Genomic DNA, 26,222 nt, shown 5'->3' on the forward strand with positions numbered 1-26,222 from the left:
CGCCAGTAAAGAGCGAGCGGGCGGGCGGGCACGGCAGCCCGGGTCCTCGCCCCCCGGGGGAGTGCGGTTAAAGCCTGACACACGGCCCCGCCCCGCGCCCCGCCCGCTGCCTCGGTCACCCGCCGCCGGGAGGGCCGGGCTTCCGCCCTCCACGTTGTTGTTCCCGACGTGGGCCACGCCCCCTTGGCCTGGGCTGTGGACGCCTCGCCTTAACTGCCCCCACCCCGGCCCCAGAGTAAAGGGTGGCCTCTGGGGCGGCAGAGTCAGAATCTCCATCCATGTCAGACACGCGTGGACAAAGACAAGAGTTTAGAGGAAGGAAAGAGAAAGGCATGGTTTTAAATGGAGGATGGTGAAAAGTAATGGGAAGACCGGGGCACGACTGCGGGATTTCCCTTTCGGTGTTCCACCCCATGTTCACCCAGTGGCCCCATCTGCACCCGCGAATGTGACCCTGAGGACGCTGGCCCTTTAAACAGAAGGCTGGCGGCGCGGGGTGTCCATGTGGAGCTGCTCCATGCCGTGTTGTCCTGCCCGCCCATTGGCCCACGGCCCGGTGACGTCGCCTAATAGGATGCGAACGCACTGCGGGGGGAGGAATGGAGACAAAACGCGGAACCGGATCGCCACTCCGCTCCCTTCGCCAGTTCTCTGACAGTCTCCTGCCGTCAGCTCCGCCCAGGGGCGGGTCCTGGGGGAATTGCGACAACGGGGTGGTTGCGGGATTTAGGTCGCGGGTGGGTGGAGCGCGGAGATGTAAGGGTCAGGCCAGTCTCACCATCCTAAAGTTTCCCTCGCCTGAACTATCCTTATTTGAGCTATCTTAAGTCTTGAATCTTCCACCCTTCCTCCCCTCCAGCAGGACGTATTTCGTCGTGACCAGACACGCACCCCTTGCTCAACCTGTGGCTTGCCGTCGGGGCGGGGCGGGAGAGCGGAAAGACAGCGCGCAAACCCGACTCAGTCTCCTCCAGCCCCCGCCCGGGCCACGTGTTCGCGCGCTGTCTGGTGGGCGGGGCCTGGCTGGCCCCGCCCTCCCTTCGTGAGACGCCGCGGCCCTGCGGGCGGGGGCTCCGGTCCGGGCTTTGGCTGCCGCCCCGGTGTAGTAGCGGGGGCGGCGGCCGGGGGCAGCGCGGCTCCTTCCCTTGTTGTGTGTGTCGGTGCCTCCTCGCCATCTTGTTGCAAAGCCCTTTCTTGTCGGCGGGACTCCCGGGGGCCGCGGGGCGGGAGGCATCAGAAGGGAGGAAGGGAGGGAGGGGAAGAAGGGAGGCAGTGCCGCCTTTTTTTTTTTTTTTTGCATCACGTTTTTTAAAAATTTGCAAATTTATATTTTGCAAATATTTTGGGAGACATTGATTTTTCTCCCCGTGCTCCCCCGTTCTTCCTTGCGGAGTGCGCTGCGTCGCCCAGCCCTGTCGCCCCCCGGAGGTGATCCCTCCCTCCTGCCTGCCCGCCAGCCTGACCTGTGCCCGGCTCGCGGGCCGCAGCCTCGGCCCCGGCGCGCCCCCGGCAGCTCTCGGCGCGATGAGCATAGAGACGCTACTGGAGGCGGCCCGCTTCCTGGAATGGCAAGCGCAGCAACAACAGAGAGCACGTGGTGAGCGGCCGGGCTGGGCCCCTGGGGCACTGGGGAAGGGGGAAGCGAGTGACCCCGGTATCTGAGCCCACGCGAAACCACGGGCAGGCCCCCCGCCCAGGCGGCCTGCGAAGCCGGGCAACGCACGGCTCCCCGCAAGAGCCGCCGCCCGGGGAGGAGTGATGTGGGCAGTGAAATTAATTAATGAATTCATTAACATGCAGCAAGGGACGCGGTTCCTGCGGGCGTCACCCCAGCTGCCTTGGTACCCTTGTGCAACTTCCGTGGGGGGCTCCTTTTGCGTGGGCCAGCGGAGCCCTCGGTAGCGCTGAGGATGTGTGAGCCGGGGGGTGGGGTGAGGAATGGTGTTGCGTGGGGGTGGCAGACCCGCGTGTGCGTGCGTGAGTGCACGGGGGATGTGTGATGTGCGTCTCGGTAGAGCGGATGAACGGACGTGTACACGGGCGTGTGTATAGCACACGAGTGGGCGTGTGTGTAACGGAGTGGTGGTGGGGATTACTCTACGCCGAGCAGCTCTCCGGCTTCCCTGGCCCCGTGGGGAGGGTGCGGGGGGGCGCTCCCGGCAGATCTACGCGCCGCTTGGGGTGGAGGCGGCCTTTGCAGAATGAAATGACATCGCGTGTCTTATGATCCTGGCCAGCCCCGCCTGACCCCGCCTCCCAGAGCTGAGCTGGGTCGCGCGTCAGGGGTTTGGGTGAGAGCCGGACTAACTGCGTGTCTGCAAAACGGCCCGCGGGTCGCTGGGGCAGCCCCCAGGCCCCCCTAGCTGCACACTGCTTTAGCCGGTGTGGAATGTGGCGTGTCTGCGCGTTCCAAACCCGCTCTCGCCTGGAATGTTGCGTGTGCTTGCGTTCCAAGCCCGTTGGTTACACCGGGTGGTGACGTGCACGGGCTCCGCCTCCGACCACGTGCACCGGGGACACTCCCGCTGGGGACGGCGCGGTCCGGCCCCTCCTCGCCGCCTCGCGCTCGTCCGGGGGCGGGGTCTGGGCGGGGCTGGCAAGGGGCCTTGCGCCGGGTTGGGCCCTGGCCTTGGTCTCTGGGCATCTCCCAGGGAGAGCCTTTGCCCTGCGGAGGAGGAGCCGAGCTCACCTGTCGGTTCTCGGCCCATCTCCTGTGTTTGATCCTGAGGCGAGGGAAACCCTCAGAATCTCAGGGCAACTAGACATTTAGAGTTCACGTCTTCCCACTGACCCCCAAAACGTTCTAACCAGACCCCCCGGCAACATGCTGGGCCACACTGGAACGAGCTGGGCTCAGAAGGGACAAACTTTGGCGCTCCCTCGACAGGGAGACGACGACACTAACGTCTCCTATCCCCACGCGCCCTTGGTGGTCTGTAGCTTCTAGGTGCTGCAAAAGGAGGGGCTGGGAGGAAAGACCTTCCTTTCCCAGACTGCCGCTAGGGTCTCAGCCCTGGTGCGGTGTGTGTGCAGGACCTGGGGACTCCCATTCCCTCCCAGCCGCCACAGACCCCCTCGGCAGGGTCGGTCCTGGTGGAGAGAGTGCTTCGCTCTCCTTTCCTTTCTCTCTGCCTATTGTTGCTTCAATGATGAGTCATGCAGGAGGTAGTAGTGTGTGTTGTGTGCGCGCGCGCCGTGTGCCGCCGCGGCGGCGGGCGGGGGAGCGGCAGCGGGCAAGGGGCGGGGGGCTGCGGGGCTGCCGGCCTAGTCGGGCCGCCGACCGGCCTCTCAAGGTCAAGAGTCACTCGAGATACTGGAGACCTAGATGCTTGGGTTTTGCAGAACTGATGGGCTGGGACATTCGCCCACACTCTCCTCCCCCTTGTCTTCTGGGTCCAGAGCAGGGTCATGCAATGGACAGTGCAGTGGTGGTGACCGAGGATGTCCTGCCTGTGGGTCCAGTGGTGGGGGGAGGAGTGTGCACCAGGTTTGGAGAGACTGAGTCACCTGCTGCCACCATCAACACAATGCAGTTGGAGAATAGCTATTGTGTTCCCACTGTGTACCAGGCCCTCTGCTAGGGGTGAACCTGTTGAAGGTGATTTTACCCTCAGGGAACACTCACTTTACCTCCCCTTCCCACCCTTTCCCAAATAAGAAAGCCCAGAGCTGACCAGGGAGGCGGAAGGTGATATGGAGGAACCCAGGAAGGGTTCTCTCCTAAGAAGTTACAGAGCCTTGCTCCTCCCCAGAGGGTGAGAACTGGGGTCAGGCCAAGTTCAGCTGCCCAGTCACAGCTTCCTGGTGCTCGATCAGGGGGTCTTAAGGGATGGGTGGGTTCTGTAAAGCCAAATCTACTCCAGAAACTCATGTACAGATGGCCAGACCTGGTCCCAGCAGTTTAATCTCCAGAATTCATTTTCTTCTCCCTCTTGATGTTCTGGCCTCTGACCTGGGTTGGGAGGAATAGGAGAGAAGGGTGTGGCACGTGAACTTGCTGACCAGAACCAGTTTGCTGGGGTATACCTGATAACCAGCTCTGAGCAGGGATCCTCTTTTCCATTCCCCCTTTCAACCTCAAGGGTGGGTTTCCTGACCTAGACCAGCCAGTTTGCTCACATGAGGAACCTGAGGATGTGTGTGCATGTGAATATGTGAGACAGAAGACAGGAAAGGGCTGAGCCATCCTGGTGCTCAGCAGGAGGGCCTGGCCTGGTCATGCAGGTGGCTCAGATGCAACTCTCCTCTGTCTTGACTGGAGAGAACTGGTCTGAATGTCCAGAGGCTCCTGACCAAGTCTCACCTTGGGGCTGCCTCAAGCACCAAGCTCCCTGTTAGCACTCAGGAGGGAAGAATCCTTGGTGCATGTTCCAAGCCACCCAGTGTGGACTCCTCCACCACCAGCCCTGTGCCTACTAAGTCCCTGGGCCACAGTAGCTTGAGAAGGTTGAAAGGAGCACAATGTCCATGCTCTTGACTGTCGGCTGAAGCCTTGGCCCCTGGATCACCCCAAAGGGGTCATGCTAAATTCTTTGGGGACAGTCCAGAGTGGAGCCTAGGGAAGGTGCCAGAGTATGAGTGCGTGTATGTGAGGGAGACAGGTAGTGCACCTGTGGGTGCAGTGGAACATTCTTGTAAGCATCCTAAATGCACACTGCCCCTGAGCAAGCCCTAAGGGAGGCCCTGCAACCGCCAGTTTGCTTCCTCCTCTCCAGTGCACAACGAGAGGGTCACTGCTGGGTGGGGAGTGTGCCAGAGCTGGGGGGAGGGGCAGGAAGCTTTGGTGGGTTGGGTCTGGCATGGGGCACCCCCTTTTCTTCACCACCAGTCAAGCTTTATCAACCTGGTTGAGGTGTGATAGAGCTTTGCCATTCTCCTGGGTCCTTCCTGGCACCTGTGAGGGGAACTGGCCTGGTTCTGGAAAAGAGAGGGTAAGTGAGAAGGAGGTGAGCTTTGGAGTTGCTTTAAAATATGGGGAATGGGTGGTTTGCCTGCAGTGTGGGTTCCCAGGGCACCTGTCCTTGGGACTTGGCCCTGCCTTGCCTGTCCCTCTGCCTATGGAGAATGGAGCACTTGCCCCAAGGCCAATGAAAGTTTAGGTCCTGGGTCAGTCAGAGGAATGGGGGTGCGGGCTGTGTTTGGCCCTCAGCTCAAGGGCCTTGTCTTGTGGGGAGGTGCGGAGTGGAATGGTGGGGAAGGGGACTGGGGATGTCCCAGGACGGGCCTAAGAAGGGTTCTGTAGCTGGAACTCTGCAGGCTTCTTTGCCAGTGTGGTTTGTGGCAATCTGCAGAGCAGAGAGCTGGTTTTCTGTGGGGCTGTAACATAAGCCTGGGTGAGCAAGGCCTCCAGGTTGGAGCGGGCCTACACCGGCCTGGCATCTCCCCTTCCTGAAGGGCAGGGGAGATACGGAAGAGGCCCGCTGACCGGCCCAGCCTCTGCACTCTGGCTGCTGGGAAACCACTGAGTGCTCCCCATCTCAGAACACTTCCCCCTCTACTTCCTCCTTCCCCCTGCAGGAGGGAGGGGCTGGGGCAGGCCTAGTTCACAGGCAAGCTGGTGACTGGCCAAGGGACCCTGAGGCCTCAGGTTTTCTGGGGCCTCTGAGCCAGTAAGACATTTGGGGGGTTGGTGCCTTCCTCCTTCCTAGGAGGGAACTTAGCCAACTTCAGTCCCCCAGCCCCACCCAAGGCAGTGGCGTGTTTGAGGCGTGTCCACCAGCCAGTGCTGTCAGCTCTGTTAGTCAGCAGAGGGCTGAATCCAGGGCTGTCCAGCCAGCGCCCTGGCCTGGGGGTTGCAGACTCTCCGAGGGCCAGCCCAGCCCTGTGGCCTGGGCCTGGGTGGTGGGGCCTGGGAGAGGACAGGGCAGTGTGGATATGGAGAGGGGACTCTGGGTCTGCTCCTGAGCAGGCCTCACCTTCCTGCTGGGCTTTCAGTGGAACTGCTGGGGCACAGGGTTCCCCAAGTCCTTCGCCTTGCTTGACCCCTATTAGGAAGCCCAGCTTTCCTCTCTGCCTGCCTCTTACCATTCCAGTTTGTGCTGCTGCTGGTGGCGGGGAGGGCAGGGGGATTTGGGAGAAATCATTTGTAGCATGAGAAGGGGCAGAGGGGAAACAAGTGTGTTTGTTGAATCATCCCTGAGGAAAACAAAGGCCTTGGGACCTAGCCTGGGAGTCAAGAGTCCTGAGCCATTTCCTCATGTGTGAAATTAAGGTTACGTCCCTGTCCTGCCTGTGATGTGGGGGTCTTGTGAGGATCCAGGGGGGTGTGAATGTATGTGGGAAGATACCTAGTGAGCATATGTTGGCACAGCAAGTACAAAGCATCTGGCCAGGCATCAGGAGACTTGCTGTGTGACCCTCAACAGATCACTTTGCCTCTCTGAGCTGACTTTACCTCATCTGTGAAATGAAGGTACTGCCTGCCCTCTAGAAGGTACTTGGTAAATGTCACTGAAGGCCTTCCCCAGAAGGAGTGCTCTGTCTGCGCCCCTCTGTTCTCCCGTGGTGGCCTGTGGAGTCTTTTGTGGACTGGGCTCTGCCCTCCTCTCTGCCCTCCTCTACTGCGTTGCTCCTCATCATCCCTGTTCATCACGTGCTGTGCTGGGCCTGTAGCATCCTCTGACAGCTCCTGCTCTGCCTCCCCCGGCCCCCTGTCCCTCCCCTAGCCTGGACTGTTAGCCTGTTACTTGTCCTCCTGCCCCCCTGCCCCAGGCTGTGAGCTCCCCAGGGCAGGGACCAGGTCTGCCTTATTCATTTACTGCTGTGCCCCCGCCCGGTGCCTGGCTGGATGTGGTTGGGTATTTGTGGTGTCTCAGGCAGGGCAGGGGTGTCACTGAGCACCGACGGGGATAGGGTCAGAGGATGGGTTATGGTTGGAGGACAGGTGAAACTGGGGCCCAGGACCATCAGCCCCACTGAGACACCCCCTGTGTTCTCTGTGTGTAGAGGAGCAGGAGCGGCTTCGCTTGGAGCGGGAACGGGAGCAAGAGCAGAAGAAGGCCAGTAGCCTGGCCAGATTGGCACATGCCCTGCCTGTGGAGGAACCTCGCATTGAGGCGCCACCCTTGCCTCTGTCCCCACCAGCACCCCCACCGGCACCCCCGCCACCAATTGCCACCCCCACGCCACTGACTGTCATTCCTATTCCAGTAGTGACCAACTCCCCTCAGCCACTGCCCCCACCCCCACCACTGCCCCCTGCAGCCCAGCCTCTGCCCCTGGCACCTCGGCAGCCGGCCCTGGTCAGCACCCCTGGACTCAGCATTAAGGAGCCTGTCCCCCTGCCCACCAGGCCTCAAGTGCCCACTCCTGCTCCCCTCCTGCCAGACTCGAAGGCCACCATTCCATCCACTGGCAGCCCCAAGCCTTTGCAGCCCCTCCCCACACCCATCCTGACCATAGCACCACATCCTGGAGTCCAGCCTCAGCTGGCACCCCAGCAGCCACCCCCACCCACGCTTGGGACCCTGAAGCTGGCACCAGCTGAAGAAGTCAAATCCAGCGAGCAGAAGAAGAGGCCTGGGGGGTGAGTGAGGTCTGGCAGAGTTGGGGCTGGAGGGATGGCGAGGAGAACTGTCCACCCCCTGGGCTGTGTGTGCAAGAGAAGTACCCTCCCATGCTAGCCCTTCAGAGGCATGTCCTGCTGCCCAGAAGCACCTCCTGTATTTGGACACATTCTCACTGTGGCTATCTCTGTCCTGGGAATGAATGGCCATCGCCCTCTGTTGTTCTCAGGCTTCTGCGTTCTCGGACTCCCTCCAAGGCTGAGGCTTATGGCATTTCCAGGCCTCTGGACAGAGTATTGGATTATGGGCCTCCTGGGTGAGGGTTGGGGTCAGCTGGCTGTTTGAGAGGCCCAAGAGCCCACTGTCTCCCTTGCGGTTGGCTGGGTGGGATGGAGGGTTCCAGGGCTTGTGGCTTATGAGCATAGATGTGCCCTCCAGGGCGTGAACACAGCACTGCACAGAATGACCCCTCTGTTGCTGTTTTTATAGAGAGAGAATGTTGGGGACAAAAAGCCTGTGGCAATTTGTGGGGTGGCGGCCGGGGTCAAGAAGGCCTCCTAATCTGGCCCTCCTCCCTGAGCCTCCTGTCTGTCTGGGTTTCAGGATCGGAACCAGAGAAGTCCACAACAAATTGGAGAAGAACAGGTGTGTGTGGGTGCGTGTGTGACTCGGGCCCACCCCGCCTGCTCCCAGGACTCGCCCCACCCTTGGTCCCCCGAGTGCCCCTTGGGCCTTCCCTCCCCGCTCCAGCTCCCACCTCCTGGCGCTGGCTGACCCGTCCTTGCTCCCTCTCCCCAGGAGGGCCCATCTGAAGGAATGCTTTGAGACCCTGAAGCGTAACATCCCCAACGTGGATGACAAGAAGACGTCAAATCTGAGCGTGCTGCGGACTGCGCTGCGGTACATCCAGGTATGGGGGAGGGAAGCAGCGGCCGGCGGTGGCGGCGCCAGCTTCCTCCCCACTTCGCCGCCCTCCTTCCCTCGCTGCGGCCCGGCCCCGCCCTGCCGCTCTCCCCGCTCCCCCGCCCGCCTCCACGCGGGCGCTGAGCACATGGCCCGGCTGACGTCAGCGGGGCTCCCTGCCCGGGAGGGGGCGGGCGGAAGGGCGCGCGTGCGCAGAGGAGAGCGCGACGGCTCTCCCCTTCCCGTCCCCACGCCCGGCTGCTCCGCGGAGCCCCTGCCGTCTGCTCGGCACCACAGCCTCGGCGTCCCTGGGACCCGGGTAGACTCGCTTGGTGTAAAACCCCGAGCCCGGCCCCCGCTTTGCGCGTGCTAGTGCACCCGCGGGTGAGAAGGGCGTGGAGCGAGCCCGCCGCCCCAACCCGCCCGCAGAGCCTAGGCGGGAACCCGGGTTCGGCCTGTCTGTCGCTGGTTGTGGGGGCAGTCTGGGCGTGGTCTCCGGCCACACTGCGGCGCGCGTGAGGCCCCCCACTTTTACCCCAGAAAGATTAAGGCTCTTTTGGTGCGTGCATTGAGGTGCCACGACCCGAGTTTGGGGCTTGGGGGGAATGCGGCGGTCTGGGTGACAAATACGCTGGGTGTCACCAAACCTTAAAAAATTACGGTTTCCTCCCAACTGGGTTAAAAAAAAGGGGGATCCCTTTTTTAAGGGGCCCTCCTGGCCGTGTGCCCCAGATTTGGGCACTGGCTTCCCTCTGCAGTACTGGGGGTGGGGGCTGCCAGATGAGACAGTTGCCATGACGGCCCTGAGTTTCGGTTTCCCTGGAAACCGGCGGTGGGTTCCGGGGCCCGGGAAGGCGGCTGTGGGGGATGGGGCGGGCCGCCACGCTCGGCTGCCGTGGAGACGGAGAGCCGTTGGGGAATGGGAGGGACTTAGGGCTCCCTGCCCACGTGGGGCGGGGGCAGGGTGAGTCTCGGGGTCTCCTTGTTGACCCACTTGTGAAGCCTGGGGTGCTGGGCGGCGTCACGGCCCCGGGGGAGGGGACAGCGAGGGTCCGGCCACGCTACGAGGCAGCTGCGGGACGCCACCCGTCCTTCGGCCTGGACTGCGGGGTCACAGCCCTGAGGTAACCGGAGCCTGACTTGATGGGGGGGCGGGGCGGAGGCGCTGCTTCGCGACTGCTTTCAGCCAGCGGCTCCCGCCCCGCCTCCCGCCTCACGCGAACGCGCGCCCTTCCTCCCGCCCCCCCCCCGGACGAGGGGGAGGGGCTGGCACGCCTCCAGGCCACTTCCCGGCAGCCGGGAGGGGCGGGACGGAGTTCGTGGATTGGTTGGGCCTGGCTGGGGGCGGGGCTCCTGAGCGTGCGGAGGGAGGGTGCGGCCGGCGGGGAGTGACGCAGCAATGCCGGGTCCGCGTGGGTGCGCCCGTGCTCCGGGAGGGGCGGGGCGTCGCTGGCTGCGGGAATTGCCGCGGCGCAGAGCCGGAGGGGAGCTCTGGTTTTCGGGGGGCTCCGGGAGGCTGTGAAAGGTTGGATGGCTTATTTCTGGGTGTTTTCTGCAGAATTTGGGCCTGGGTATACTTTAGTGGTCTTTCAGCAAGTTACTGCCTACATGGTATGACATTTCCTGTAAATAATCAATTTCCTCTCCTGTACGGTGACGGTGAATGGGAAAAGATAATAGTACCTTTGTCATAGAAGTGTTAGGCGGGTTAGCTGAGGTTGTTTTTATATGTAATTCGCAGCAGTCTAAGTAGTAATTATTATCGAGTGATAGGAAGGATGGAATGGCACGTTCTTCTATAGATGCATAGATACGTACTTAGGGAGGGGCATCTTGCCTGACGTGTAGATTTGAAAAGAATTCAGAAATACTCAGTGGAAGCCGCAGAATGAAGCTCCTCAGGATCTGGGCCTGGGTTAAGTAGGAAGTGGAGTGGATCCCAGGCTATTTGTAAGGGATACTTGTGCTGATAATAGAAGCAGGAACAGCAGAAAACTCACAAGACTTTCTGTAAATCGTCAACTTCATTCATTCATTTATTCATTCAGGTACTTTTAGCCAGGCCCTATGTCTGCTTCTGAAGATACAATGGAGAGCAAAGAAAAAAATATGAGTCTCTGTCCTTAGAGGTTTGGTCTTGTGACAGATTATAAACAAGTAAACAATATAGAAGACTGCCAGGAGGGCATAATAGGGACAGGTGTGGCAGGATATGTTCTGGGAAGGTAAGGAAGTCAGTGCTGAGGAAAGGACATTTGAGCTGAGATCTGCAGGGTAAGTCTGGGTGAAGTAGGCAAAGTGAGGGGCAGAGAGCCCAGCACAGGCCAAAGTTTCTCCATTGGGGAGGCAGTAGGGTGCATTTTTGGAAGCAAAAGATAAAGCTGCATGGTGGTGCACACCTGTAGTCTTAGCCACTTAGGAGGTTAAGGTGGGAAGAATGCTTGGGCCCAGGAGTTTGAGACCAGCATGGCCAACATAGTGAGACCCCATCTGAAAAATAAAAACATAAAAGACAAACAAAAAGTTGGTTAGGGTGGTTGCCATGCAGAGATAGGGGACAGCAGGCACAAGAGGAGAGTCAAAACTTGGTCCTGGAGAGGCCAGTGGGACAATGTGGACTGAGGGCTTTGGTTGTATGCTGAGAGCAGGCAGCCATGGGAAGGTCGTAGCCCCTGGCCAGACTCTAGAGCAGCCTGGAGGTGATACAGGATTTGAAGAAAGCCACAGTGAAGTGGACAGGAAGAAGAGTAGACAGGTATCAAACCATACATCCAGTCACAGGAAGGAAATGGGTTTAAAATGAAGCAGTTGTGGACTAAAGTTAGAACCTGGAGAAACTGTAGGGGTCCTAGGCCTGTGGAGAACTGGATTAGGTGAGAAGAGGAAGTTTTGACCCATGACACTCCCTGGCCCCAAAGTCTAGCCACCCCAAAAGTGGGTAGAGTTCAGGATGGCCACTTCCAGCACCCAGCTGTGAAGTGAGGGCTGACTCAACCATGGGCCCGTTGTTGATGTGGCCTCATTTGATGTCACATCCAGCCTTGGCCTCTGAGGGGTAGAGCCAGGTGAGAAGCCAATGTGGTGTGTGTGTGTGTAAGGGGGAGAGGAGGTCTTTCCTACTGTCTTTCTAACAGAAAAATGGGTCAGGTCAGGAGTTCATGGGGGCACGGAAAAGACTTTTGGTGTAGAAGGGAACTGAGAAATGGGACACATGCTGGCCTTTTAGAGCTGCTAGTAGGCTTTGTGCAAAGGGAAACTGGAGCCCCTTAGACAGGGGAGCAGTGCCACAGTGTGGAAGGCATGGTACCTGTTCCTATGCCGGGGGTCGACTCCTAAGAGATGGAAGATTGCCAATGATCCTGGAAGTGGTGCCATGAATCAGGGAGCTCCCTCCTGATGTTCTCAGTGAAGGGTGTGGTATCATCGCCACGGGAGGAGGGCCAACCTAAAACCTTAGTGAAGGACTGAAGCCTCTCCGGGATTGCTCAGTTGGAGTTAGTGGGTGCTTTTGAGCACCCCAAGAGCCATGTTTCATTGATTAGCTCAAGTATAGGTGTGGGAAAAGGGGAATGTTCAGCAGCCTGGGAAGGAAGTCTAAGGGCTGTGGGCAGGGTGGTTGGGAGGAGAGGTGGGGTACAGTGTATAAGTAGAGCATTATCGAGAGGCAGCACATACGGGCACACTGGGGGATAGCCCAGGAGGTCAGAGAGGAGGTGCGGAGCCAGCAGGTGTTGGGGAGGAGATGGAGATGAAACAGGGAGGGGTGGGGTCACAAAGTCTAGTGAGTCATTCTCCAAGGATGTTGAAGTTACCAAGGAGACAAGTGAATGGTGAGCTAGAAGCAAGCGTAGGATTGTTTGGGGTTTTTTGGGGAAAGGGTTCCAAGGAGGTAGCTTGTGGCATTGGTGACTGAACAGAGAGTATGAATGGTGGTGGCCTTGGGTCTGACCGGGGAAGTGGAGAAGCTGCAGGGAAGGGGGCAAGAGGCAGCAAGGCCTCTCGGGAGAGAGTTGATGTGAGGCGTGGGGAAGGGTCCCCTGTGCTTGGGTGGGGCTGACCTGGATCTGTGCTTGCCTTCGACAGTGCCTGCCTAAGAGTCCACGTTTCCCAGGATGCTGGGTCCCACTGGGCAGAGGTCTGGACCAGGATGCAGGCGTGGTCTCCAACAGCCTTGTCAGACTGGGCCCCTGGTCGCTGCAGACTTGTCCCCTGTGGGTTGGCTGATGTGGAGAGATGCTTTGAGGTACCATGGGCCCTGAGGCTGCTGCTAAGTGTGTCTTGCTCTCCCTTACTCTGTCCCCCAGTCCCTGAAGAGGAAGGAGAAGGAATATGAGCATGAGATGGAGCGGCTGGCTCGGGAGAAGATTGCCACGCAGCAGCGGCTGGCAGAGCTCAAGCATGAGCTGAGCCAGTGGATGGACGTGCTGGAGATCGACCGCGTGCTCCGGCAGACGGGCCAGCCTGAGGACGACCAGGCCTCCACCTCGACTGCCTCTGGTGAGCCCTGGCCCCTGTGCTGGCCGTACCACCCTCAAATGTTGCACCCTACACCTCAAATTCCAGCCTCCCTGACCAGGCTTTTGCCCACTGGAAAAGATGCCCCTTGCCCCAGCCCTGTCATATCCCCGGGCCCCCACAGGTATCTACGCGTCCAACCACTTGTTTCCCAAACTCTTCTGACCTGCTCCCTGCCCCCTATTCCCCCACAGAGGGTGAGGACAACATAGACGAGGATATGGAGGAGGACCGGGCAGGCCTAGGCCCACCTAAGCTGAGCCATCGTCCCCAACCGGAGCTGCTGAAGTCCACCCTGCCACCCCCCAGCACCGCCCCCACGCCTCTGCCTCCACACCCCCACCCGCACCCGGTGGCCCTGTCTCCTGCCCACCTCCCTGTGCAGCAGCAGCCGCCACAGCAGAAGACCCCTCTGCCAGCTCCTCCTCCCCCACCGGCTGCCCCTGCCCAGACACTGGTGCCAGCTCCAGCCCATTTGGTGGCCACAGCTGGGGGCGGCTCCACAGTCATTGCCCACACGGCCACCACCCACGCCTCAGTCATCCAGACTGTGAACCACGTTCTACAGGGGCCGGGTGGCAAGCACATTGCCCACATAGCCCCCTCGGCCCCCAGCCCTGCTGTGCAGCTGGCACCTGCCACTCCCCCCATTGGCCACATCACAGTGCACCCTGCCACCCTCAACCATGTGGCCCACCTGGGCTCCCAGCTGCCCTTGTACCCACAGCCTGTGGCGGTGAGCCAGCCTGTGGCGGTGAGCCACATCGCCCACACCCTCTCGCACCAGCAAGTGAATGGCACAGCTGGGCTGGGCCCCCCAGCCACCGTCATGGCAAAGCCAGCTGTGGGGGCTCAGGTGGTCCACCACCCCCAGCTGGTGGGCCAGACAGTGCTCAACCCTGTGACCATGGTCACCATGCCCTCCTTCCCAGTCAGCACACTCAAGCTGGCTTGAGGATGAGGCCACTCAGAGGCCCCCAGTGGGGGCAGGGAGGGGGACCTGTCCCCCACTGTCCCACCCACCAGCTCCACACATTCCAGCCAGGCCCAGGCCCGCCCCCCTCCCACCCACCCCCAGGCCTCCTAGGGGAAGGGGGTGCAGAGACTCTGAGCCAGGGGAGGGAGGGACCGCCCCAGGGAGTTGGGCACAGGGCAGGGGCTTACCCTGCTGCGCTAGGACTTGATAAAATGACTGATGAGAGATACTCTGAACGTGCCGCCTGTCTGGCCTGGTGCCAGCTCCAATGCCGTTCCTGCTTCCCCACCCTATCCCCTGAAATCAGTGCGATGTGGATGTCATGTTCTCTGACCTCTTCCCTCCCCTGCCCGCCTTCCCGTGCTGCTGCTGCTGCTGCTGCTGCTATTGCTGTCTGGTGAGGTGGCCAAGTGCCCTGGGCCTCCCTACCAGAGCTTCAGTGTTCTCTTCCCAGGCCTTTGGAGGGGATATGGGGAAAGCAGAACCGAAGCCACTTGGCCCAGAAAGCTGGGGATGGAGGTGGCAAGGGGCCTTGCTCTGAGCACAGGTGACAAATCTTAGAAAGTGGCTGGTCTGGAGTCCCACCCAGACAGGTGGGTGCCCCAGCCTGGGGCTCTCTGACCCAGTTGCAGTCACTGTGATTCGTTACAGTAGAAACTATTTTTAATGATTCTTTACCAACAATAAACCAAACCCAAGCTGTTGCCAAGCTTCCTGATCACCCCCCTCCAATCCCTGCCACTGGGCTCTTGACCTCAGGAAGGCAGGCTGGGGGTAGGGAAGGAGGAGCTTGGCTGTCCTGGCTTCTGCCCCTGTCCCCTGCAGTGTGTGTCTGGACTGGGAGGAGAGCTGCTCTGGACCTCTGTCCCTGTCCTTGGCTGTTCATTTCAAGAAGGCAGCAAGGAGGGGTGCTCTCCACCCCCTGCTTCCCTGACCTCTGCTTGGTGCTGTGCACTGCCCCAAGGGATAGGTGGGCCTGGATGTCTGTGGGTTTTGGGTGTCTCTTGCAGCTTGAGAGACATGGGCCAGCATCTGGTCTTGGGTCCAGGAGCCTAGACGCCACATTGCTGAGGCATCAGGGAGTTAAAATCCAGAGGCTTGGTCAAAGCCCTAAGCCCTTCCTCAAACAAGCCCTGGAGACCTACACAGAGCGGGGCTGGAGCTGGATCATCACTGACTGCGGAGGAGGCTGCGGCTTCTGCTGCAGCTTCTCTGCCTGTCATCTCTGTTCCTGAACACCCCCCCTTCTCCAGCGGGCAATTTTGAGTGTGCCCTCCCTTAGGGACTGCTGTGCACTGTCACCTTTCTCTGAGAAAAGGTCCTTAGTTGGTCCAAGGACAGGGCTGAGCTTGGGGTGGGGAGGAGTAAAGGGGTCCCGTGTTAGGTAGGGGTGCTATTTCCCTGCCTCTGCGTTAGCAAACTGCTTTGGCTTCTCTTTGTATGTGGGTATTTATTACAAGTGGCCTTGTGTCAGACACTCAGTTACATGCACACTTGGCTCCCCACCTGGATGCACACCAGTGGCCTTTCAGTGTGGGAAGAATGTCTGTGGGACAACTGGGGCAGGGTCCTGGGCAGGTGAGGGGCCAGAGGGGAGAGTTGAGGATTCTCTGGAGTGCCTGCCAGGCACGGAGGAGGCCGGCACAAGTCTTGAATAGGTTCTCCCTTGAAATAAAGACTCCGTAGTTGCCTAAGAACTCCCTTTCTGTCCCTTCCTGGTCCTGGAGACCTCCAGGGGATTTAATCTTATTTCTCTCTCCTGGGGGTGGGGAAAGGGACAGCTAGGGACCAGGTCTCCACCCTCAGAGGCCTGTAGGAGGGAGGCCTGCACTCGGCCAGCGTAGCACCCGCTCCTCACAAGCTTGCTGCCTTCCTGCAGCTGCAGCCACCTGCACCCCGCACCCTGGCTCTTGGGGGAGCCAGTTTCACTGTTGCCATTGTGACAATGGAAAGAACAGAGGGAGAGTCCAGGGCAGGCCTGACACACCAGGACAGTCAGAGCAGCTTTGGTGACCTCGCCCTCCCTCAGCCTGTCCACCTCTCCCTGCATCCTGAGGCCAGTCGCCCCCGGGCCTGCACAGATACCTCATCATCTACCCACCGCCCCCCAGCAGCGGGGGCCTCCAAATCTAGTGCCGAATGACTATGTCCAGATTGGTGACGATGGGTGTTGCTATTGTTTTTGTTGTCGTTTGTGAATGCTGTGACGCTGTGTGCCCAAGTGGGCAGCCACCACCCAGCCCTTCCTTGGGCATCCTCCCTCTCCCCCCAACCCCCAGAGCTGTCAGGACTACATCTGTCCTCACCCTGTGGGACCGCCTGTCCCTGCCCTTCCAGCCTTGGACACACACACACACACACACACACACACACACACACACACACACACACACACTCACTCTCTCTCTCTCTCTCTCTCTCTCTCTCTCTCTCTCTCCTCTCTCTCTCTCTCTCTCTCTTCTTATACCTCTCATGCGTGTTTTACTTTTTGATGTTCAGAGTGGCTCACTGGCTGGGAGTCTTTACCTCGAGGAGAGGGGGAGGTTGGTTCCTTGGGGGAGCCAAAGAAGGGCAGGGAATGCCTGGAGGGGAACTGGGGGGTCATCATAACCCCTGCTGTCCCTGCTCTCTCCAAGAACAGCTTCTCCCCGCATCCCAGGGTCCCACCCCCAACCCCTAAAGAGGTGGCCCTTGTTTACAGTGAGGACTCAGTCACTGTGTCTCCGTTTCCTGAAATATAAACTGTAGCGACCCCAGACTGTAGAGATTTTTATGTGTTTGGATACATCTGCTGTGTGGGGGAAAAAAAAAAAACTACAAAAACCCTAATTTTGTACATATTGTATTTTTACTATTGAACTGTATTCTAGTGGCTGTTCATGTTCCAAGACTTTAGGTATTGAGACATGAATACTATCTATGTAATAAGCACTTGCCTGGAATAAAATATAAAACTGAAATAAACTGCACTGAAACCTGAGATGGAGCTGCCAGCCTGCAGCATCTGGGTCACTTTATTGCAAACAGAGGCAGAGGCCTGCAGGGGAAGACATCCAGTGAGCCCTGGCAAGGGATCCCCTGTCCTTACCTATTGCTGGGGGCATCGTCCTCGAGCAACGTCCTTGCTGGTCAACTTTAGAGAAAGCTCTGGGACCTTCCAGTTGTGATCCTGATGCCTCAATGAGCTATGAAAACTGCAGTTCTGGTCTTCTTTCTACGTTTGCAAAGCACTTTTACAAACATTATCTTGTTTCATCTTTTAACAGCCCAGTGAAGTAAATAATCCAGAACTAACCCTGTTTTTGGCAGATAAGGAAACAGGTTTGAGGTGGCCACGTGACTTGTTATGGTCACATAGCTAGCCTGGGACCTTGGAGCTACAGACAGATCTCTCAACTCAGTACAGAATTCCTCCCCTAGCATTTGCCACCCTTTGTCCCTAGGCCAGTCCTAGAGTCAGGGATCCATTAAGAAACAGTAGAGGGGTGCCAAGCATGATGGTGTGTGCCGGCAGTACCAGCTACTCGGGGGGATTGCTTGAGCCCAGGAGTTCAAGACCGGCTTGAGCAACATAGCAAGACCCCGTCTCAAAACAGACCAAAAAACAAAACAAAACAAAAAACCCCACACATACAAAAAAAATAGAGGGGAATTGCCCCAGGATCTGTGCACAGGGCATGAGAGGCTTTCTAAGAAGCTGCTTCTGAGGTTGTAGTTATGACGGGGAAAGGAATTAGAAGAGGTTGGAGATCAGGGGTCAAAGAACACTGAAAACTACAGTCTTAATGTTCTCAGCTCGGCCTACAAACGTGGGCCTGGAAGACCCTTGTTCCCATAGTTGCATCTTCTTTCCCCACAGCCCTTTGGCAGCTGTCTTGGGACTAAGCTGGGGGCAGTGAGGTCCGGGGCAGCTAGCTGGGCTGAGCTATAGACCACGTTGGCCCAGGCTGCCTGGTCTTAGCATGTCTGCTCCCTGGTGGCACCTGACTCTCAATCTCAGCAGAGGGGGCGGGAGTGGTGGCCACAAATGTCTTGGGGTCCTGTTCTCTGAAAGAGAAGGGCTCACCTCAAGAAACTGACCCAGTCTTCCCCACTGCCCCACAATTGTACCAGCCCTTTCACCTGTGAGGTGCGGGCTCCCTCTGCTGGTAGCTCAGGGAAGAGCTGGGTCATTTCCACCAGCCCCCTAGCGCCGCTTTAGGAAAGGGGTTAGGTTAGGTTTAACCCTTCCTGGGTGCCCACTCCGTGCCAGGCACTACGCCCAGCACTGGGGATACAGATGAAGACCCTGCCCTGGCAGTAGTGACTCAGTATCATCTGAGGACTGTCGCTAAATCTTAAGCATAGGCAGAAGCTGTACTCAAATACCCTCCATCTCAGCTGGAGCCTGTAAGAGAGGGACCAGTGAGTGGTCAGGGTAATGGAAAACAAAATCCCAACTATGATTCCAGTTGCTTCCATACCAGCTCCTGCTCTATAAAAGAGGAAGACGTGACTTTCCAGGGGTGAAGTTTCCCAGAGATGGGGTTTCTCTCAGCAGACCCATCATTTTGGCTGTGGGATTCCCTCTGGTCCTAGAATCCCAGCCTCATGGTCTGGGGGAGTGGGGAGGGATGGGAGTATATGAAGAAACTGAGTCACTCCCAGGCTAGCTTATCCCTGGGCCTTTGGTGAATTTCTTTTAGGTGGTCACAGGAGAGGATTTTTTTTTTTTTTTGATACAGGGTCTGACTCTGTCACCCAGGCTGGAGTGCAGTGGCATGATCATAGCTCACTGCAACCTCCAACTCCTGGACTCAAGCAATCCTCCTGCCTCAGCCTCCCAATGTGTTGGGATTACAGGCATGAGCCACACCTGGCAGGAGAGAGAATTCTGATTCCCTAGGCAACACAGTCAGCTGTGGGTTGGGAGTGCAGGGAGTGGTTCCCAGAGGAGCTTATCAAGTTCCCTGGCCCCAGAGCACCCTGTGTCAATGGGTTTCTCTGCCTGGGAAGCTCTGGATACTAGTCTGCATCCTGTCCCAAAATCTGGGTTCAACCTGCTAGGGCCATAGGATGGGATATTTCAGCTCTGAGTGGGTTAACTACAGGCCCTAATGTTCAGAAAGCCAGTATCCTCTAGAACCAGAAAACATGTTGGGTCACTAGAGTCCTCTACCTGGAGCCATCGATGATGGGGCCAGTGGCACTCTGGGGTTGGGGAAGGGCAGGGAAAGAGGTAGAAACCTGTTATTATAGTTGGGGCCTTTTCCAAGCCTCAGCAGGTTCTAACCCCCACTGACTCTTCCCCCGAGGCCCCAGCCTGACCCAGGAATCTCACAGACAGTACTCAGTGGCTGGAAACCATAGCAGAGGCTGGAGAGGCTGGGAGGCGCCTATGGGTTCCTACTCGTGACCAGCTCCTGGCCTGCGGCTGCCTGGTCAGGAGGCAGGCAGGGGGGATGGGGGGGGCGTGGGCCTGCTCTCATGCACAGGCTGGAGGAGCCACTGGTCAATCTTGGGATGGGAGGGTGACTTGGGTGTGGTTCCCCCAGGGGGCTGACTCCCTAACCAGCCCACAGCCCTCTCTAGGAAACCGTAGTTCTCCTTTTGCAGCCCTTGCCTTCTGGGGCCAGCCCTCCTCACTGCTTGATTGTGGTGCTTACAGAATTCCCCAGTGCAGTCTCTCGATGTCCAGCCAGTCCCACAAGCAGCCCTCAGAGCCTCAAGTGTTGCCAAATGCTGTTTATTGGTCTGTTACACTGAAGAGTATAGTTTCTGAGCCAAAAAACATACACACTCTGCTCCTCACAAAACCACTGAGTCACTAAGGCAGGCACACAATAGCCACCCGTGCTTGGTGGAGGCCAAGGACTCATGACAACAGGGGTGGGCAGTGGGGTGGGCTGGCCCCCAAACAGGCCGTGCAGTGCCCAGGGGCAGGGGTGGGCTGGGAGGGCTGTGCTGGATGCAGAAGGGCTGCTGGGCCCTTTCTCGTGTTTCTCAAATGCAGGAAGTCCGCCAGACCTTGGTGACTGCTAGACAAGCCTCAGCCCAGGCATGGCTCTCCAGGTCCCAGGGCAAGGCCTGGCCTGCATGTGCTGGGATGGAGGGGAAGGGGGGATAACAGACCAACCAGCATGCCTAGGCCTCAGGAGCTGTGCCCTTCCTGGCACCCCTGTGAGTGTGTGGCTCCTCCAAGGGGTTCCTAGGTCTCTCGGCATCCCAAGCATGTGGAAGGCAGAGCTAGCCTTGCTTCCCACCAGGACAGACACAGGAGACCCAGGGACACCCTGCCTCCTGCAGCCCCAGGGACTCAGCAGATGCCTGGGGCAGGTGATGGGCTGCCCTGAAGCTCTGAGGCCTGTCCCTGAGAGGAGGCTGTGACAGAAGTGCTTCCCTACAGAATCGCCCTGGGATTCCTCTCGAGAGCAACTGCTCCCACTGCATTCCAGATCATCCACCTGGCAAGAGTGTCCTTACACAGAGTTTCCAGGGCAGTATCTAACGCATAACGCAAGGGCAGGGTGGCAAGAGTGAGACTGTACAGATCCATGTGGACGCACTGTACAGGGTGGGGAGTGGCAGTGGCAGTGCTGCTGAGGTGGGCTGCTCCCACCTGGGGCCCACATCTTCTGACTGCCCCAGAATCTCAGGGGAGGGCCTACAAGGCGCCCGGGTCTCCTGCACACATGCCTGAACTGGCAGCCGTTCTGGCTGCCCTGACTGGGGCTGGCGCGCACACAATGCACTGGGACTGCAAAGGGACTCTCAGAAGAGCTAGAGCACAGTCCTTTCCCCACGCAACCCTTGCTAGGTAGGGCCCAGGCCATGATAGCCCCTCTAACTTTATAGGGCCCCAGGTTGACTCCCGGGGAACAGTCCAGGCTGAGGATGCAGGTGGCAGTGGGGCTATTCCCAGATATTTGAGAGGGGAGCAGAGTAGGCGTTCCCCAGGGCAGCTACTCCCTGAGGACGACCCCTCCCATCCCTGCCCTGGTTTGAGGGCACCCTGGCCCATGACTTGCCCTACAGGGCCCGAATTGCCTGGAGTCAGATGACAATCACTTTGTTAGGAACAGTTGGGCAGCAGGGTCAGCTGTGGGTTGGGGCAGTCTGGGCTGTGATGCCCCTGGCCCTCTCCCTGCTGGAGCCCAGGGGCCTGGTGCCCAGGCTCTACAACTGCTGCCTCCCGGCTGCAGCTCTCACTTGTTCTCTATGAGCATCTGCACCTTGTGGACGAGGTCCCGGGCAATCCGCAGGATCTCCTGGGCATCGTGACGCTCAGCCCTTTCTGGGGGAAACATGGATAATTGTAGGGAGGCCCAGAGAGAGGGCAGCAGGCTGGGAGGAGGACTGTGGCTGGCTACTCTGCCCCCTTTCTACCTGCTGGATTCTTTTTTTTTTTTTTTTTAAGAGACAGGGTCTCACTATGTCACCCAGTCTGGTCTTGAACTCCTGGCCTCAAGAGATCCTCCCACTTTGGCTTCCCAAAGTGCTGAGATTACAGATGTGAGCCACTGTGCCTGGTATTGCTAGATTCTTGACATCCTGCCTATGGGGAAGGGACCCCAGAATTTCAGAGAATCCTCTAATTCTGCCCAGGCCAGAGGTGGAGGCCCCCACGCCCCTGCTGGGGGCAGCCAGGATGGCTAGACCAGCTCATACCATTGAAGAATTTGATGATGTCAGTGAAGTCCATGTTGTTGTCACGGATAATCTCTCGGTAGGCCTCCACCAGGGCAAGGGCGATGAACAGGACAAAGTGCTCTGATGAGATGTGCTTGGCCGCCCAGATCACCTCCCACACAGCAAACACATCCTCATACAGCAGCTCTGGGGGACAATAAGGAGCTAATGCTTGCCAGTCCCAGCCATGTGGCTGGGGCTAAGGCTGAGCCTGGCTGGCCATGGGCCTTCCAGGTGGAGCCAGGTGGGGAGTCAGAGCACCAGGGGCCAAGGTCATGTGATTCACCCCATTACACATGATCTGGTTCAAGAATGGGGGTTCTGTACCCAAGACCCCACTCTTAAGTAATTTCTGCACACTGGGTTCCTGCAGACTCCATATTTGTACTTCATTTCACCAGAGCAACTCACTTTTTTTTTTTTTTTAAAGAGAGTCTTGCTCCATCACCCAGGCTGGAGTACAGTGGCACAATCATAGCTCACTGCAGCCTTGAACTCCTGGGCTCAAGCAATCCTTACACCTCAGCCTCCCAAGTAGCTGGGACTACAGGCATATACCATCATGCCTGGCTAATTTTTTTCATTTTTTTAGAGATGGGGTCTTGCTATGTTGCCCAGGCTAGTCTCAAACTCTTGGGCTCAAGTGAGTCTCCCACCTCAGCCTCCCAAGTAGCTGAGATTACAAGTGCAAGCCACTGCACCAGGCTCAACTCTACTTTTATAGGCCTTACATCTTGATGCTCAGGGAAGCTTTGGCTTGAAGAAGGTTCTGAAAACCATTACCTATTAGAGTGGTGACTGCCAACCCTTGCTTGCACTTTGGAATCAGCTAGAGAGCTTTTAAGAACACATACACCAACCAGCCTAAGCAAGAGCGAGACCCCATCTCTACTAAAAATAGAGAGAAATTAGCTGGACAACTAAAAATATATAGCAAAAAAAAAAATTAGCTGGGCATGGTGGCACATGGCTGTAATCCCAGCTACTCGGGAGGCTGAGGCAGAAGGATCGCTTGAGCCCAGGAGTTTGAGGTTGCTAAGAGCTAGTCTGACGCCACGGCACTCTAGCATGGGCAACAGAGTGAGACTCTGTCTCAAAAAAAAAAAAAAGAACACATATACCCAGGCAGCCATAGTTAGTAAGTCTGAGCTAGGTGGGGCTCAGGGCACTGGTAGTTTTTAAAAGCTCTCCAGGTAGTTCCAAAGTACAGTTAGGATTGAGAACCACTGGCTTTGGGGAAGAGGGATCTCCCACTGCCCCTAACCCTAGCCCCAAGGTCCAACCCACTTCTTACCTCTCTTAAAATCCAGCAGGAACCAGCGGTAACAGAAGTAGAAGTGAGTGTAGTCTCCATTCTGATGCATCAGTTCAAACAGCTCTGAGTCCAGGATCTCATGTGGGTGGGGAAAGGGGGAGAGACTGAACCCTGAACTGCTGCTGCCTCTCTGACCACCCCTCACCCTCCACGCCCAGGGAAGCACGGGCTCCCCAGGCCTGGCTGTCGGCCGCTCTGCTGTGCTACACCTGGTGCCTGGCAGCACACTCTCTCCCTGTCAGGTCTCCTTGGGTGGGGGTTGCACTCTGCACCCCACCCATCTCTCTGGGCTGTATTCTTTTTAGAGTTATACCATTTTCTGAGTATTTGATTTCATCATCAATCCCCGCTATTCTCCAGAATTTTCATGGGCACAAGCATTCACACACGCATACTCCTCAAAAACAATGTTTTTTAAAATGAAAGAAACTAAGCTTTTATGTAAAGGACATTTCTGGAAAGCTCCCTAGCCTCCCTGTGGACAAGGACAAACCCAGCACTGCCTGGTCACGTACCCATGGGCAGCTTACCTGGATGAGGGAGCGCATATTGGCAAAGTGGGTGTCCATGGCACCCCCATTGGGGAAGTTCTGGCTCATCCTCTTCATGAGGTGGCTGAAGCAGCTGTAGGCCAGCTGATCTGAGGGGGAGACAGGAGTGAAGCCAGCAGGGCAGGAGACCCCAGAAGGCTAGGATGGCTTACATCCTTCCCTTCCAGACCTACCATCTTCTGTTTCTTTCTCCAGCTAATATCAGCCCAATCCCAACACCATTTTAGGAACCTCCATCATTCCCTCACCATTGTCGAGGACGACCAGGAGAGGTGCCAGCAGATCACACATGCCCTGCACGTAGCCCACGTCCAAGTGCTCCCACACGTAGCTGAAATGTCAGAGACAGAGTCACTGTGGCTATGCTCCACCCTTCCCTCCCCTCAGGGATCCCTGGGGAGACGGCCCTAGAGCAGCCTGCCACCCAGAAGTCAGCCTTTCCATGACCCTGAAGCACTTACTGTGCATCCCACACTGGGAGACAGTAGGGAACAACCCATGGCCCCTATCCCCAAGCACTTGAAAGAAACGTGAGGCCAGCAAAGCTTGGGATGTGGGACAGGGGAGGGAAGTCAGGTAAGGCTTCATGAAGAAGCGTGGCTGAAGCTGAGATCCCAAAGACCTCTAAGAATAAAGAGGGGTGGAGCAAGGGGTGGTGCAGGGAGAGTTCCAGACAGAGGGAGCCAATGTGATGCAGGTACAGCAGAGAGAAGCAGGATGCCTTCCAGACCCAACCTTTTACAAAGTAGCCAGTGGCAGTCAGGGTGTGGGACAGGGTCCCCACCTCCCACCCTGAGCCCTGCCCCACAACGGCACCTGCACATGACGTCTCTGAGCCTCTCGAGGTTGCAGGGTGTGAAGTACCAGTAGTTCCGGTCACATCTCTGCACATCCTTGTCTATGCGGTGCAGATTTAAGGCCACGGTGTCCAGTAATTCTATCTGGAAGAGTGGAGGGCTGTCAGGGCTGAGACTGACCGGCCCCTCCCAGGTTGGGGGCAGGAGGTGGTGCCCAACAAAGAAACACCGCAACTCAGGGAACCCAGGAAACTCAGAGAACAGAGTCCTCTGAGAGATGGACTTAGTGCTCGCTCCCCGGACAGTCAGAGCACCCCCGCCTTCTACCCTGCCAGCCCGTCCCCAAGCTTTGGGATGTCAGGAAGGCCTCTGGGGCTAGCTGGGAACGATGCCTGAGGAACGTCCACATACAGTGTAGGCAGCGGCACACACAGCCGCAAGCTCCTCTCCTGCCTCCAGCTCTCTGGCCTGAGAAGCCTTCTCCTGGCTGGGATCTTGGGGCTCGGAGAAAGTGTGGGCTGCAGGGACTGACTGATGGGACCCTTCCTCCCCACCGCCGTCCTCCTCTTCGAAGCCCACATTCTGCCCCTCATCTAGGCTCGACTGGATGCCCGAGGCCACGGAGTAATTGCGAGAGGATGGCAGTCCGGAGTCTGGAGAGTCGAACTCCACTGACTGCTGCTGCTCCACCATAGCGGTGCCCTGAGTCCCGGCTCCTGGCTCCTGCTCGGGCTTTGTTGTGGAATCTTCAGGGCCCTGGAGCCCAGGTGGTTCCAGATCATCCACAGAGATAAATACCTGGTAGGAGTGAAGAGATGGTAGCTCCCACCTGCACTCCGGGACCTTCTCACAGCCCCTGCCTCCTCCCTGGGTTGGAATGGAGCTGGAACGGAGAAGGGAAACCGCAGGCCTGGATACTCAGTGGCCGGTTTGAGCTAAGTCCCATTCTACAAATGCCTGAAGCCACGAGACCAGGAGAGTGTCCTCAGTGTTTTGGTGTAGCTGCTGGGGCATCCTGGTTGGAAAGCAGGCTAGAGGTTTTAGGAAAAACAAGTTTTCCCTAATTTTCAGTACTGAACGTTCCTCAGGACAAGATGGAAAGTTCTGTAGCAAGTACCTGGTCAGTTACGTTAGCTCTCAGGCAAGGTGAGGTAAGAAGTAAAAGAAAACATATTCTGACTGGAAACAGTGGACTGATCACAGGTAAAATAAGAGACACACACAGACTGTTTTTGTTCATTCTTTTTCTATTTGGGCTTCATAGGGAAGGGGATGCTAAAGGTAGTTTTCACTTTAGGCAAGAAGCATGAAGTATTGGGTAAGGCCACAATTCTGAGGCAGTCGAGCCTCAGAGCACTGCCAACAAGGCTGCTGCCGTCTGTGGGCTGAGCAGCTGGGCACTGTACAGACTCAGATTTTCCCAAAACCCAAAGCCAGAGAGGAGAGTGTGTTCATGAATAGGGGATTAAGAACAAAGCACATGGGAAAGGAAAGGTTAGGTTTTCTGTTATTATTAAGAATTTAGTAAAGTAACAAGAATACATGTTATTTAAAGAAACAATGTTAAAGAAAAAACATAAATTAATAAACATGTCCTTAAAAATGAAACTTATCAGTGTTGGTTGGGCCAAGTAGCCATAGTTTCAAACTTGGTGTTCTCAAGGCAGGGGTGATGGCAGGAGGAACTACCCTCCCATGCTCTGCTAGCTTTGCAGAGTTAACTCTACAAGGCCATAGACAGCATCGCGGGGGAGGGAGGATCTCGCCAGCAGACACCAATAGGACCACTCTAACTGCTCCCTTGCTCTCTGGCCAACAGCTCTCCGGGAAGCCTCTAACAACCAGTGGCTATGAATGGAGGGGGGAAACCGAGACCCAGACATGCGAAGTTCTTGCCCAGAGACACTCATCTTGTCAGTAGTGGGTCTGGGACTGGGACCCAGGGCTGCCTGTTACTAGCCTTAAGGTCTCTCTACAAGGAGGGAGGGTTTC

General features: G+C 57.5%; 2 protein-coding genes across 8 annotated transcripts in view; one reads left to right on the plus strand and one right to left on the minus strand.

The window, feature by feature from the left end:
* The first annotated feature begins 1,079 nt into the window (after positions 1–1,079).
* MNT (MAX network transcriptional repressor) lies at positions 1,080–16,879 on the plus strand. The gene is made up of 6 exons (XM_045526126.1): positions 1,080–1,597; positions 6,946–7,525; positions 8,109–8,150; positions 8,304–8,415; positions 12,713–12,905; positions 13,118–16,879. Exons 1-6 carry the CDS (start codon positions 1,525–1,527, stop codon positions 13,876–13,878), a joined length of 1,761 nt encoding a protein of 586 aa, XP_045382082.1. The 5' UTR covers positions 1,080–1,524; the 3' UTR covers positions 13,879–16,879.
* SGSM2 (small G protein signaling modulator 2) overlaps positions 10,432–26,222 on the minus strand; it is a 43,838-nt gene continuing 28,047 nt past the window's right edge. For 3 of the 7 annotated variants that reach the window (XM_045526116.1, XM_045526118.1, XM_045526115.1), the window contains 7 exons: positions 24,642–25,028; positions 24,250–24,374; positions 23,682–23,764; positions 23,413–23,522; positions 22,862–22,958; positions 21,547–21,714; positions 10,809–12,715 (listed from right to left, as the gene is read on the minus strand). In XM_045526116.1, the coding sequence (XP_045382072.1) occupies positions 12,195–12,715; positions 21,547–21,714; positions 22,862–22,958; positions 23,413–23,522; positions 23,682–23,764; positions 24,250–24,374; positions 24,642–25,028 (1,491 nt within the window). In that variant the 3' untranslated portion in view covers positions 10,809–12,194. Of the gene's footprint in view, positions 12,716–20,436; positions 21,173–21,546; positions 21,715–22,861; positions 22,959–23,412; positions 23,523–23,681; positions 23,765–24,249; positions 24,375–24,641; positions 25,029–26,222 lie in introns of those variants that run through there. The other 4 variants (XM_045526120.1, XM_045526119.1, XM_045526117.1 and 1 more) reach the window with 3 other exon arrangements.

Source organism: Lemur catta, chromosome 15, assembly GCF_020740605.2.
Source record: "Lemur catta isolate mLemCat1 chromosome 15, mLemCat1.pri, whole genome shotgun sequence".
Taxonomy (NCBI): Eukaryota; Metazoa; Chordata; class Mammalia; order Primates; family Lemuridae; genus Lemur; species Lemur catta.